This window comes from Prionailurus viverrinus, chromosome A2, assembly GCF_022837055.1.
Source record: "Prionailurus viverrinus isolate Anna chromosome A2, UM_Priviv_1.0, whole genome shotgun sequence".
In the NCBI taxonomy this organism is placed as follows: Eukaryota; Metazoa; Chordata; class Mammalia; order Carnivora; family Felidae; genus Prionailurus; species Prionailurus viverrinus.
The window spans coordinates 14,081,571-14,096,457 of NC_062562.1; the positions used below are offsets into that span (position 1 = coordinate 14,081,571).

Sequence of the window (14,887 nt, forward strand, 5' to 3'; positions counted from 1 at the left end):
TAGGGGTGGGGTGATCAGAAATTCAGTTTGGGACATTTTAAATTTGAGACATTGCCAATTGGGCCTCCAACTGGAGATGTCAGGTAGGCAGTTGGATGTGAGAGCCTGTTGCTCAAAAGAGTGGTCCAGGGAGGAGGTTTACATTTGGGACTCATCAACACATACTTAGCAATTAGAACCGTGAGCCTGGATGTCCTCACCAATGGAGTGGATGTGGAAAGAAGAGAAGGAAGATCGAGACCTAAGCCCTAGAATGCCTCACTGTCAAAAGGTCAAGGAGCCAAGGAGACTGAGGAGTGTTAGCAATAGAAGAGTAGGGTAGATAAGAATTGGATTTTTAGGGGCACCTGGGTGGCTCAGTTGGTTAAGCAGCCAGTTTTGGTTTGTTTGTTTGTTTGTTTGTTTGTTTGTTTCCAACATTTATTTATTTTTGGGACAGAGAGAGACAGAGCATGAACGGGGGAGGGGCAGAGAGAGAGAGGGAGACACAGAATCAGAAACAGGCTCCAGGCTCTGAGCCATCAGCCCAGAGCCCGACGCGGGGCTCGAACTCCCGGACCGCGAGATCGTGACCTGGCTGAAGTCGGACGCTTAACCGACTGTGCCACCCAGGCGCCCCTGTTTTTTTTTTTTAATTTTTAATGTTTATTTTTGAGAGAGAAAGAAAGACAGTGTGAGTGGGGGAGGGGAAGAGAGAGAGGGAGACACAGAATCTGAAGCAGCTCCAGTCTCTGAGCTGTCAGCGCAGAGCCCGATAAGGGGCTCAAACGCACAGACCGAGAGATCATGACCTGAGCCGAAGTCGGACGCTTAACCAACTGAGCTACCCACGTGCCCTTTAAGTGGCCAATTCTTGATTTCAGCTCAGGTCATGATTTCGGGGTTCGTAAGTTCGAGCCCTGTGCGGACAGCACAGAGCCTGCTTGGGATTCTCTCTACCTCTTTCTTTGCACCTCCCCCACTCATGTGCATCCCCCCCCCCCAAAATAAATATTTTTTTAAAAGGATGGGATTTTACATTGCAATTTTTTAAAGTCTATTTATTTATTTTGGGAGAGAGAACGTGAGTGGGGGCAGGGAATGTGAACAGAGAGAGAGAATTCCAAACAGGGTCCATGCTCAGTGCCAAGCCCCATGCAGGGCTCGATCCTACGACCCTGGGATCATGACCTGAGCCAAAATCGAGAGTCCATCACCCAAACAACTGAGCCACCCAGGTGCCCCTATATTGCAATTTTAAATGCCTGTAATAACTTCTTGTCTGTTTTTCTAGCTGAGTTACGCAATGTGACAAACTGTCAGTCTAACCAAGCAAGGTAAGAAAAAAATCTTGTCACTGAGACCAAAAGAATTAGGGATGTAATATATTTTTTTTAAGTTTATTTTTTTATTTTTGAGAGAAGGTGGGGGGGAGCATGTGAGAAGGGGAGGGGAGAAAGAGAGAGAGAGAGGGAGAGGGAGAGAGAGAATCCCAAGCAGGCTCTGTGCTGTCAGTAAGGAGCCTGATGTGGGGCTCCATCCCACGAACTGTGAGATCATAACCTGAGCCGAAATCAACAATCAGGCACTCGGGTACCCCACCCATGCGGATGTAGTATTCTTAGAACATTTAACAAAGTAAGGGATACTTGTTTCAGCATAAAGCTCAGTTCTTAGCTACCTGGAAATCTGGAAACATCACACTTCTTCCCCAACTCTCCCCCCATCCTCTTACCTTCCAGGCTAAAAGATGGAATCAGTAACACAGTTCTCCCTTGGGGTGACTATTTTATTATGGCTGTTAAGAGGGAAATCAGAGACAAGCAATGCTTAGAGCTCCGTGGAATCAACTTCCTTTGAGTTGATTTCACGTAAAAACTTGTGATGATGAGTATCGTGAAGCAAATCAGTAAAGGGTGTGAGTCACGTGCGACACTTCTAGAAGAGGTGAATGTAAGTGAGTAGGTTGGGGGCTTTGTTGGGGAATCTCAGTATGGAAACATTACAGGCAGTATGGGACTCAGATCCTTTTTTAGTTTTCTCCAGCAAACTTAGGCTGGTACATTTCTTGTCTTCAGTAATGAAGGTGATGCCATCAAAGTTTTTGTGCGAATTCGTCCACCTACAGAAGGTTCTGGATCAGCTGATGGAGAGCAAAACTTATGTTTGTCCGTGCTCTCCTCTACCACTCTCCGGCTGCACTCCAACCCTGAGCCCAAGACCTTCACATTTGATCATGTTGCAGACATGCACACCACTCAGGTAATGGTAATTTTGGAAACTTCGCTTTCCTTTTGGATAAGATTCTATGATTTGTGAGGATTTCATTTCTGGTCTCTTCAGTTTGATCTCAGATAAGGAAGCTCAAACATTAAATATTTTAGATGTAATCGATTTTAAAATGTTTTAAATTTAATTTTATTAGTTTTTTTTTTTCCTTCATCAAACTTTGTACCAGAATGATCAGCCTGCTTTACTTTTCTCTCACCATCCAGTGATGGGGGTTAGTGGAGGTGTATTTTTCAGAGCCACTTGGGTGATTGATAGTAAGTCTGGTTCAGCTTCCTAGTTTAGGGAGAGTATCTTAGCTGTGGCCGCTGTAACAGAAATCTCAAAAACAGGGGGGCTTAAACAGCAAACATTTATTTCTCACTGTTCTGGGGATGGGAATTCTAAGATCCAGGCCAGGAGATCTAGTGTCTGGTAAGGACCTGCTTGCTGGCTTTTAGACAGCTGCCTTTTCACTGTGGAGAGAGAGAAAAAGCAATTCTCTTGTGTCTCTTCTTAGAAGGGTACTGCTCGCCTCACTAGTGCTCCACCCTCATGGTCTGATTACCTCCCAAAGCCCCAAGTCCAAATACCATAGCGCTGGGGATTAGGGTTTCAACACAGGAACTTTGGGGAAGACACGTTCAGTCCATAGCAGAGAGTAACGGGTTTAAGATTACTATGATGTCAGTAACTGGTTTTCTAATTCAGGACAGTTTAGTTAAGATCTAGTCAGCACCATCCATTAGAACTTTCTGTAATGAGGGAAATGTTCTATATCTGCACTGTCCATTACAGTAGCCCCTAGCCATATGTGGCTATTTAAGTTTGAATGTATTAAGATTGAATAAAATTTAAAATTTAGGGGGCGCCTGGTGGCTCAGTGGATTAGGCATCTAGCTCTTGATTTGGGTTCAGGTCGTGATCTCACAGTTGGTGAGTTCGAGCCCTTCATGGGGCTCCATGCTGACAGTGCAGAACCTGCTTGGGATTCTCTCTCTCTCCTTCTCTCTCTCTCTCTCAAAATAAATAAATAAACTTAAAAAAATAAAAAATTTTTAAAAATTTATTTTCTCAGATATGCTAGTGCATGTGGCTGTTGAGCACTTGAAATGTGGCTAGTGTGTCTAAGGACTTAACTTTTAAGTTTTATTTAACTTTAATTAATTTGAATTTAAATAGCCACATATGGCTAATGACTAGTGTATTAGACATCACAGATCTTGATTATTCCTTTATACACATGGATGTTTTTAGTGAGACATTTGGATCCTTGGATTTTTTTTCATCATGGCTTTTTTTTTCAACATGGCTTTTTTTTCAACATGGCTGGTCAATGGAAATATAAAGTTATCCACCTATATAATTTTAAATTTTCTAGTAGTCATGTTGAAAAAAAGTAAAAAAACAGGCAGACTCACTCTTCCTTCCTTCCTTCCTCCCTCTCTCCCTTCCTCCCTCCTTCCTTCTTTCCTTCCTTCCTTCCTTTCCTTCCTTCCTTCCTTCCTTCCTTCCTTCCTTCCTTCCTTCCTTCCTTCCTTCCTTTTGGAGGGACTGGGGGAGAAAGAGAATCTTAAGCAGGCTCTGTGCCCAGCATGGAGCCTGATGCAGGGCTCGATCTCACAACTGTGGGATCGTGACCTGAGCTGAAATTAGGAGTTGGATGCTTAACTGGCTGAGCCACCCAGGTGCCCCAGACTTAATTTTAATCCTATATTTTATTTAACCCAGTATATCCAAAATATCTTTTCAACATGTTATCAATATAAAGCAAATTATTAATGAGGTATTTTCTGTTCTTTTTATTCATGCTCAGTCTTCTAAACCTGGTGTATATTTTATGCTTATAATAAATCTCAAGTTGGAGTAGCCATGTTTCAGGTGCTCAATAGTTACATGTGGCTCATGGCTACTGTATTAGTGCAGGTTTAAGAATTCTTGCACTGTTGATAAGATTGCATCTACTTATGTGTGTAAAAATGAAAGCAAAAAATCGGGTATTGATTATTTAGTACAAACTTGTGGGAAAAGCACTGAAGAACACACAGGGCCATGTATCTGATGCTAATACCCATATGATATTTGTACGTAATGTGCCGACAAAATTCTGTATGGATTCTAGATGTGAGTTTTAAATCTAGCGTTGTATTGGGGGTTAGTAGACGTAATTATGTTTAACGTTTTATCATCTTAGATGTTTTAGCTTTTTTTCAATACTGGATACAATTTTTATTTTTATTTATTTTTTTATTTTTTTTATTAAAAAAAATTTTTTTTTCAACGTTTATTTATTTTTGGGACAGAGAGAGACAGAGCATGAACGGGGGAGGGGCAGAGAGAGAGGGAGACACAGAATTGGAAACAGGCTCCAGGCTCCGAGCCATCAGCCCAGAGCCCGACGCGGGGCTCGAACCCACGGACCGCGAGATCGTGACCTGGCTGAAGTCGGACGCTTAACCGACTGCGCCACCCAGGCGCCCCTACAATTTTTATTTTATTACAAGTGTTGTAAAGTCTAAGCACACTGTTTTTATTGTTATGTTTTAGAATGTAATTTAGGAATGTGGTTCATTTTTATGAAATGTTAACATATTTGGTGCTTACATTTGTAGGAATCCGTGTTCTCGACTGTGGCCAAGGGCATTGTGGAGTCTTGCATGAGCGGGTATAATGGCACCATCTTTGCATAGTAAGTTGCCGACTCTGTCCTTACACAAGGGTGCAGTAGTGAGCGCTTCTGTTCATTTCTTATGGCCACACCGTGAATTACCACAAACTTAGTGGCTTGAAACAACACAAATGTATTGTCTTTCAGTCCTGTAAGTCCGAAGTCTGACATGAGTCTTGCTGTCTCACTAAAATAAATAAGTGTCCAGGGCTGTGTTCCTTTCTGGAGGCTCTAGGGAGAATTCCATTCTTTTCCTTGCCTCTTCCAGCTTTTAGAGGCCACTCATATTACTTGGCTCCAGGCCCCTTTATTTTCAAAGCCAGCAACATGCAACCTTCCAACTCTGCTTCCTTAGTCACATGTCCCTCCGACTACAGCTGGGACAGGTTCTCTAATTCATGTGATTAGATTGGACTCACCTGGACAATGAGGGTGGCGGGGATTAAACGCTACCTTGTGGAGAAAAGAGTATTTATATTATTTGAAATTCTTTTCTGAGGAAGATTTGTCTCTTCTCCCCCATTTTTTAAATTGTACTTTGGGTTATAATCCAATACCTTATTTTTATCGTGTTGCTCTTATTGTCCTAGATTGGCCATTGGGAGCTGTTTGAGGCTGGTTTCTGTGTCCTTTTGCTTGAGCACTTCCTTTATGACAATCCAAGCTGTTCCTGGCTCATCTGTATTTTCCCTGTCCTAGGGCTAGAATCAGCTATTTCGACAAGGAGCCCTGGTTCCTTTTATTGGAGAATGGTATTCAGAAACCAGGATGTGGGCACTAGGTGTGTTTGTTGCTACTGGAGTGTCATTGCTTCTAGGCCTTCTCAGTAGACAGCTAGGTAATATATGTATACATACTTAGTCGTGTATGTGGACATACCTGTAATTGTATCTGTATCTATCCGTTTGCATATATATATATTAAGTTAAACATGAGTTCATGCTTATGTCTCTGACTCTAATCCAGGAGGTTAGAATCCATATGGGTTCATTCTAACCTTCCTTCTTTGTTTATCTGTAACTTCCCTTGCTGGCATTGAGAAACCTGGCTGCCACTTTCTATCATCCCTTTACTGATTCGTTCAGCCCCAGTGTACAGGTAAAGCACTTTCAGAATTGTTATCCTGTATCCCTGTGAGAAACAAATTTACACAGTACAATGTTTATGTACAGTTCATTTTCTTTTTTTTAAAAAAAATTTTTTTTAGGTTTATTTATTTTGAGAGACAGCAGAGGAGGGGCAGAGAGAGAGGGAAAGAGAGAATCCCAGGCAGGCTCCGTGCTGTCAGTGCGGAGCCTGACGTGGGGCTCGAACTCACGAACTACGAGATCATGATCTGAGCCAAAACCACGAGTCGGATGCTTAACCGACTGAGCCACTCAGGCACCCCTCTTTTTTTTTTTTTTAAAGCCTTAATAATTTCCAGTCAAAACCTCCTTTTCTAAAGTTACTTAGGTCAGCTCCTTTGCTGCCCACTGACTTTGGTGTAATGTCACACACTTGTGATGTAGTTATGTGCATTCCATTCTGGGACCGCTGACATCCTAGTTGATGTGTTTTGCTTGTTTTTTAGTTTGCATGCTTTAAAGTTCACCCTTTGTGACACACAGCTGAATTGTGTTTTGATAAATGTAGAGAGCCATGTATTTACTACCCCGGCACTGAAAATGACTGTTTCTGGGATGTCTGGGTGGCTCAGTCGGTTAAGCGTCCGAGTTCAGCTCATGTCATGATCTCGTGGTGATCTCACAGTTCATGGGTTCCAGCCTCGTGTCAGGCTCTGTACTGACAGCTCAGAGCCTGCAGCCTGCTTCAGATTCTGTGTCTCCCTCTCTCTCTGCCCCTCCCCTGCTCACTCTCTGTCTCTCTCTCAAAAATAAACATTAAAAAAATTAAAAAAAATTTTTTTTAAACATTTATTCATTTTAGAGAGACAGAGAGTAACAAAGCATGAGTGGGGAAGGGACAGAGAGAGAGAGGGAGAGAGAGGGAGATACAGAATCCGAAGCAGGCTCCAGGCTCTGAGCTGTCATCACAGAGCTTGATGTGGGGATTGAACCCATGGACTGCAAGATCATGACCTGAGCTGAAGTCGGATGCCCAACTGACCGAGCCACCCAGGTGCCCCCCCCCCCAATTTTGTTTGAAAAGGACCATTTCTTCACCTTAAAAGTTTCCCCTGTTTGTCCCCCTTGTAGTCAGCCACTCCCCCTTCCCTCAACCCCTGACATCCAGGGTACACGAATACATTTTCTGTTCCTATAGTTCTGCCTTTTCCAGAGTGTCATATGAATGGAACCACACAATATGTAGCCTTTTGGATCTGGCTTCCTTCTTTTATTAAAAATGCCTATAGGATTTGCCTGTGTTGTTGCAGGCATAAATAACTTTTTTTTCTTTCTCAGTAGTTTTTTTTTTACTGTATGGATTTATCACCATTTGTTTATCCATTTCCCCGTGAAAGGATATCTTAGTTGCTTCCAGTTTTTAGTGATTATGAATATATTGCTACAAACGTTTGAATGTTGGTTTTTGTGTGAACATAAGTTTTCAAATCATTTGAGTAAATATCCAGGCATGCAATTGCTGGGTCATATGGCGAGTCTATGATTAACCTTATGAGAAACCTGCCAAACTGTTTTCTATATGTATATTTAAAGTGAGTCATGATCCTCAACTTTCTAAATTTTGGCAGCCTTAAAATATTGCTATAGATTTAATGTGGAATGTGAGATGGAGTCCAGAAGGCATTGTCACCTTGGCATTTGTACAAAGTGAATTTTAGTATCATTTCAGATTTATAGGATATATAGATTAATGGGCATATATTTGTAGTGTATTATTATTTTTTTTAGCAGTAGACTTTCAAATTGTATTTAGAACTAGAGCTTTTTAATAGAATGTAGTGAATTATTTGATACATTTGATACATTTGATACATTTGATACAGTTGAGCGTCCAACTTCAGCTCAGGTCATGGTCTCGCGGTTTGTGGGTTTGAGCCCCATGTCTGGCTCTGTGCTGACAGCTGAGAGCCTGGAGCCTGCTTCAGATTCTGCGTCTCCCTTTCTGTCTGCCCCTGCCCCTGCCCCACCCACACTCTTTCTCAAAAATAAATAAACATTAAAATTTTTTTTTAAATCTATTTGGGCAGCTAATGCTTTTTGTGCATGTGCCCTTGGTTTATAATTGTGTCAAAACACAAGAAAATAAAAAAAATTTTTTTTTTTTCAACGTTTATTTATTTTTGGGACAGAGAGAGACAGAGCATGAATGGGGGAGGGGCAGAGAGAGAGGGAGACACAGAATCGGAAACAGGCTCCAGGCTCTGAGCCATCAGCCCAGAGCCCGACGCGGGGCTCGAACTCTGGGACCGCGAGATCGTGACCTGGCTGAAGTCGGACGCTTAACCGACTGCGCCACCCAGGCGCCCCAAAACACAAGAAAATAAAAAACACATTAAGAAGTATGAACTTTAGGCTCATATGCACATATATACTAACTTTAAAGTTTGCCTTTGCTTTTCATGCTTACTTTTCAGCTGTGTTCAGGAGAGCTGAGTGTTTTCTCTTGAGCAGTAAGGCAGAGGCCTGTTTTCTCATTTGTCTTAAGAGAAGAAAGATTTTTTTTTCCCCACAGAGTATTTTGAGTGGTAAAGTTAAAAAATGAATTGGAAATAGAGCCACAATTGCCAGAGACTGTGTTATCTTTAGAACTGTTATCTTTAAATACCTTACAGTTCTACTAATTATGTTTAATTTGTGGCATATTCATTAATAATTTAACCAAAATTTCTTTTGGCAGAAGAAGGTAGAAATGAGAAACACTTGGAGAGAAATGAGTGAAAGTTGGATGCTTAACTGACTGAGCCACCCAGGTGCCCCCTGTTTTTTTTTTTTAATCTTTTGGGGACATTTAACCAAAAAGTCAATTCAGATTTTTTCTTTAATATTTGGGCTGTGAATCCAAACTAAAGACATTTGACATCCTGATCGACATCTATCTTTAACATAAACGTTTTTAGTTTTAGTTTTTGTTACTCTTGTTTCTTGGGGTAACGGAGGAGACATGACGCTATGCGCAGAAATCAGGCCTGCACCATAAGGGTTTTTGAAATTGCTTTGTTTTTAAATGAAGACATTTAAGTATCTTCAAAGGCATAATTTAGGAAAGGAATTGCTAAATTGTTAGAACAGAAAAAGTTGAAAACAAAATTCTAGTTGGTTCTGGTTAAATAAATGATACATTCATGGAATACAATGTAGGTATTAAAAATAATGAAGTAGATCTGTATTTACTACATAGAAAAATATCTGAGATAAAATTAAAGATAAAAACAGATCACAGAGCAGTATTTCAGTTTTGTAAATAAAAAGTAAATGAGGGGCGCCTAGGTGGCTCAGTCTGTTAAGTGTCTGACTCTTGACTTTGGCTCAGCTCATGATCCCAGGGTCATGGGTTTGAGCCCTGTGTTGGGCACCTTGCTGAGCATGGAGCCTGCTTGAGATTCTCTCCCTCTCTCCCTCCCTCCCTCCCTCTCTCTCTCTCTCTCCCTCTCCCTCTTGCTCTCCCTCTCTCCCTCCCTCCCTCTCCCCCTCCCCCTCTGCCCCTGTCCCCAGCTCCTGCATTCTAGCTCCCTTAAAAAAAAAAAAAATTTAAACAAAAACTCTGATGGCTATGTTTGTATAATCCTGAAGAATTACCAGAAAATTAACAGTGTAGCTCTTGGTGGTAGAATAGGAGAGAAAAAATGAATCATTCACTTTTTACCTAATATAATTTTTTTTAAAAAGTAAGCTGAGCACCTAATGTGGGGCTTAAACTTAACTACACTGAGATCAAGAGTTGCATGCTCTACTGACTGAGCCAGCCAAGCGTCTCTACCTAATATAATTTAAAAAAAGAAGGAAAATAAGATCTTTGCAGGGAAAATTTTTTTTATGTTTATTTATTTATTTTGAGAGAGAGAGAGAGAGAGAGCGCACGCGCGCACACGCATGGGAGAGGGGCAGAGAAGGAGAATCCCAAGCAGTCTTCACAATGTCAGGGCAGAGCCCCATGCGGAGCTGTATCCTGCAAACCATGAGATCATGACCTGAGCCGAAATCAAGAGTCAGACACTCAATCAACTGAGCCACCCAGTCACCCGATGTTTGTGGAGAAAATTTATCTATTAGTAGACCTTATTAAAGTAGGAGGGTGGTCTTTTAAGTTTTGTGTGGAAAAATAACATATAAAACATTTGTTTTTACAGTGGACAGACTGGCTCAGGGAAAACATTTACGATGATGGGTAAGTGAATTAAAATTTATTATTTGCTGGCTTAAGCTACTCTGCAATGACAGCACCTAGGCACCAAGTACATTTTGGGGGAAGTCATACTTTCTATATACTATGTTGACCTCATAAAATTAGAGATATTTCCCAGGCTTATGTCAAATTGGGAGTTCCATGATGACAAAGTCCATGTTTGCAGCTGTGTTCCGTCTGTGCTTAGCACAGAGTAGGTGCTTAGTAAACAGTTTTTGAATTGGGTTTAATGACTTTTTATATACTTATAAATCTGTAAAATTACCACCCAGACCAAGACTCCTAATCAGTCACTACTTTACCCCCTTCCCCTGAAGTATCTATAACTCTGACTTCTATCATCATTAGTTTTGCTTGTTTTTAAACATCTACAGATGAGAGTACTGTATGTACTCTTTTGTGTCTGGCTTCTTCCTCTCAGCATTAAGTTTCTAAGAGTCGCTCATGTTGTTGCATGTAGTGCTAGTTTGTTCCATTGCTGTATCCCGTTCCTGTATCCCGTTCCTGTATAATGTGTTATTGTATGAATATGCCACATTTTCCATTTTACTGTTGATAGACATTTGGATTGTCTCCAGTTTTAGACCATATGAATAATGCTGCTATGCCACTTTATCTTGTGTCTTTTCAAGTTCATTTCTGTTGGGTACATCTCTAGGAGTGGAATTGCTGGATCATAGTTACGTGTGTATCAGCTTTAGTATTTATATGGCCCTGATAGATATGGAAATTCTAGGGCCTCCACGTCCTTGTCTATACTTGGTATTGTCAGTTTTTAAAGTTTTAGCCTTTCTGGAGTATGTGTAGTATTATCTCATTGTGTTTTTGTTTGCAATTCCCTGATGTCTGTTGACAACTGAGCATCTTTCATATGTTTATTGGACATTTGAATATCCTTTCTATAAAATGCCCATTCAAGCTTTTTTCCCATATAAAAAATTGGCTTATCTCTTTCCTACTCATTTGTGGGGATTTTTGTAAAATAGGTTAGCCCTTTATGTACAACATAACAGATTTTTCTTTAGTTTTTTCATTTGTCTTTTGATTTAAGGTTTTTCCCTCTGCCAAAGTTTTTAATTTTTTTTTTGGTGGTTGAATTTGGGTGGTTGTTGTTTTTTAATGGTTTCTGAATTGTGAGTTATAGTAAGAAAGAGAATTACGGAGTGAAATGAGAAGGAACCACAGACTCTCTGGGAGAAGAATCTTCCAGGCTGTAGGCTCTGAGTTGGGAACTTGCTCAAGAGTGTTCAAACATCAAGAAGACCCATGGGCTAGAGGGGAGTTTTCCAGACCAAGGGGTTGTAGGGAGGGACGTTGGAGTTATACTCTGAGGCCAGCTCATGTGGGACCTGGCTGGGATTTTGTATTTTGTGAGTGCGATGTGAAGTCATTGGAGGTTTTTTGTTTTGTTTTGTTTTTTAAAGAACTACACGATATGATACATAATTAAAAGGGTTACTCAGGCAGCTGAATGGAATAGTCTGGGAGGGGGTGAGTAGAAGCAGGATGAGGAGCTAAGGCATAGATGAGGCAGGAGATGATGAAGGTAACCATAAAGAATATGTTGAATATCTTCGTATATTATTTAACAGGAAAATGTTATGAAATTATCTGCATACTCATATTCTTTGTCCTCTTTGTTTATTTACTTTACGCAGTTCTGAGATTGATTGATTGATTGATTGATTTATTTATTTATTTATTTATTTATTTATTTTAGGTACAGTTTACAAGGGTCATTTATAATATTCCAGGTGTAGCCAGCATTAGTGGCTATTGAGGGCCCTTCCTTCAGTCCCGTTGTTGGGCAAGGTCTGTTTTTTCTCTCAGACTAAAACTTGTTCAGGGGCACAAATAAGAAACTGATTGTACAATGTCATCTTATTTCTGAATAAATTTCCTTTCAATATTGCCATTTTGAAGGACTCTTGTTATAAAGATAATGAATATATATATATATGTTTTTATACATTTTTTTTCAGGACCATCTGAATCTGATCATTTTTCTCATAACCTGAGAGGAGTAATCCCACGAAGTTTTGAATATTTGTTTTCCTTGATTGATCGTGAAAAAGAGAAGGTAAAACTTGCAATGAAAATAAAGTGATTCTATGAAATACCTAGTTTTGAGCAGTTAGCTGCTAGTAATTAGCTCATAACACATGGAGGGTCGGTCCTAAGTGGTACTCTGCGATGTGGATAGCCTGGTGTAGCATGAAAAAAAACCACCTCTCAGTTCTTAAGAAAAAATGAAGGATTCTGAGTTATTAATTTTCTAAAAATTTTTTGTTTCTAAAATTTTTATCATCCATGAACTCAGATTAAAAGATAAAAGAATGTGTGCTTCTTAGGCTCTCAGATTTTGCAAGAGAGAAAGTATAAAGAGAATTTTAACTAAGGAAAACAGATTCATTAAGCCCCATCACCTACTGCTCATAGGCTCACACTTGACTGCAGGTGTCCCTAGTTCCTCAGGATGTCCAGGAGTGCTGGAACCATCCTTGCCTCCTTTGCAGCACCTTCTACCACCTGAGGATCATTTGATGGTTTCATATGCAGTGTGACCCCATCACCCTGGTGATGTGGGCTTCTCTGTTCCATTGACTCCCAAGTTGGGCCTTTCTCATGATTGTGCTTCTTTAGCTCGGTAGATTCCAGGCTTAAGAGCCATTAGTGTTGCATGTTCCAGTCTGTGTGTACCAAGGAGACTGACACATAACACTGACTTATTGTTACTACCCTGTGCAGAAACTATTCCTAACAATTGCAGTTAGACACGCACCTTGGGTGCCAGTGACGTAGGTTTAGCGCCATGTGTTTCTGTGGCCAAAAATCCTATAGAGAGGCTTTTGAGACAAATTATTTTCAGTCTTTAAAGAACGTAACACTTGCTTCAGGTAAAACTTGATGAGCAAGTCCAGTATGTGACAGATAAAAATGGAATTGTTCTTCTCATTGCAAGGAAAAAAATATGTAGCTGTGTGTATGGTGATGGATGTTAACCAGACTTACTGTGGTGATTATTTCTCAATATATGTAAATATTGAATCATTATGTTATACACCTGAAACTAGTATGATGGTGTATGTCAGTTTCACCTCAGTTTAAGAAGGTGGAATTGCCCATCTGAACCGCCTAAGTCCCATCTCTTTGTCTTGCTTATGAGTCACCTCTGGAGACCTAGGCCTCCTGGGATCACAGTTTGATGCTGCCTTAAGATGGAATGATGTGTCAAAACTAGTTATCTGGACTTTTACTTGGCTTTTAGGGCTCTTGGGTCGTGTAAAGGACAACATGGTAGGAAATGCACACCTCGTGAAGCAAGTGAAAGGGTAGCACTCATGAGAGGGATGACTCATGCAAAGAACGTATCTCAGTGAGGCTTCTCTTTCCAGGCTGGAGCTGGAAAGAGTTTCCTTTGCAAGTGTTCCTTTATTGAGATCTACAATGAGCAGATCTATGACCTACTGGACTCTGCATCAGCCGGACTGTACTTAAGGGAGCATATCAAGAAGGGAGTCTTCGTTGTTGGTGCAGTGGAACAGGTGGTGACCTCAGCGGCTGAAGCCTATCAGGTACCCTCCCTTCAGCAGCTTGATCCTTAGGCAATGTAACGTGTCGTGAAAGCACCTTGATCTCAAAAAAAAGCAAGAATTGAGCTACTAAAAATAATTTTGTAAAGGCATGACACAGAAGGTTCATGAGGAGAAAAAAGAATATGACTGTTTTATATAGCTCTCCCCCGTAGTTAAAATAGAACTTTGAGCCTCTTGGTTTTGCATTATTTAGGTGCCGTTCATTCCGGTCAGGCGCCCTGTAGGCCACCGGGGGACGTAGTTAACGTCCGTATCTCTTTAGTGATTCTTCCTGGAAGCTGTGCTTTTGAGGAGCTTCTGGGATTGCTACTTTTTAAACCAGCTGGCTGTTCTCTTCCCTTTATTTTCTACCCTTGTTTACTTGTTAGGTGTCAAAAGCCAACCTCTTTTGAGCACTCGCCTCAGGACAAACAAACCTCTTGATGGGAATTTGCAAAATACTCGCATTTTTATGGGGTCTGACCTGGCCAGTTGATTTTAAACAAATTTTTATTGTGTAATATTTGATACATACAAAATACTGGCACATGCATATAAGTTACTAAGCTTAATGTCAAAATGAACTTGGAGGACCTTAGACCATCAAGACCCAGATATCACCAACACTATCCTGTCAACCTATATGCCTCTCCTGCCTCATGTACCTGGCTACTCCCTAAACATGAGCACTATGCTGAATGTCACGATCGTTTCCTTGTACTTTTAAATCATAAATGTGTGTATTTCTGAAAAGGTTGGTTTTGCCTACTTTGGACTTTTTCAATTTTTTTTTTTTTTTCAACGTTTATTTATTTTTGGGACAGAGAGAGGCAGAGCATGAACGGGGGAGGGGCAGAGAGAGAGGGAGACACAGAATTGGAAACAGGCTCCAGGCTCTGAGCCATCAGCCCAGAGCCTGACGCGGGGCTCGAACTCCTGGACCGCGAGATCGTGACCTGGCTGAAGTCGGACGCTTAACCGACTGCGCCACCCAGGCGCCCCTTCTACTTTGGACTTTTAATAAATTGTGCATATTTAGCCTTCTGTAGCTTTTTAAAATCAATGATGTCTGTGAAATTTATCCACG

At 40.8% G+C, this 14,887-nt stretch overlaps 1 protein-coding gene across 5 annotated transcripts in view; it reads left to right on the forward strand.

Annotated features, from left to right (window-relative positions):
• Nucleotides 1-14,887, forward strand: part of KIF15 (kinesin family member 15) — an 84,962-nt gene that overhangs the window by 7,548 nt on the left and 62,527 nt on the right. For 4 of the 5 annotated variants that reach the window (XR_007145684.1, XM_047826894.1, XM_047826913.1 and 1 more), the window contains exons 2-7: nt 1,274-1,316; nt 2,058-2,241; nt 4,860-4,936; nt 10,170-10,207; nt 12,208-12,305; nt 13,621-13,800. Coding sequence is in view for 4 of the 5 variants with exons in the window: in XM_047826894.1 (XP_047682850.1) it covers nt 1,274-1,316; nt 2,058-2,241; nt 4,860-4,936; nt 10,170-10,207; nt 12,208-12,305; nt 13,621-13,800 (620 nt within the window). In the remaining variant the exon portion in view is untranslated. The remainder of the gene's footprint in view (nt 1-1,273; nt 1,317-2,057; nt 2,242-4,859; nt 4,937-10,169; nt 10,208-12,207; nt 12,306-13,620; nt 13,801-14,887) is intronic. The other variant, XM_047826923.1, reaches the window with a different exon arrangement.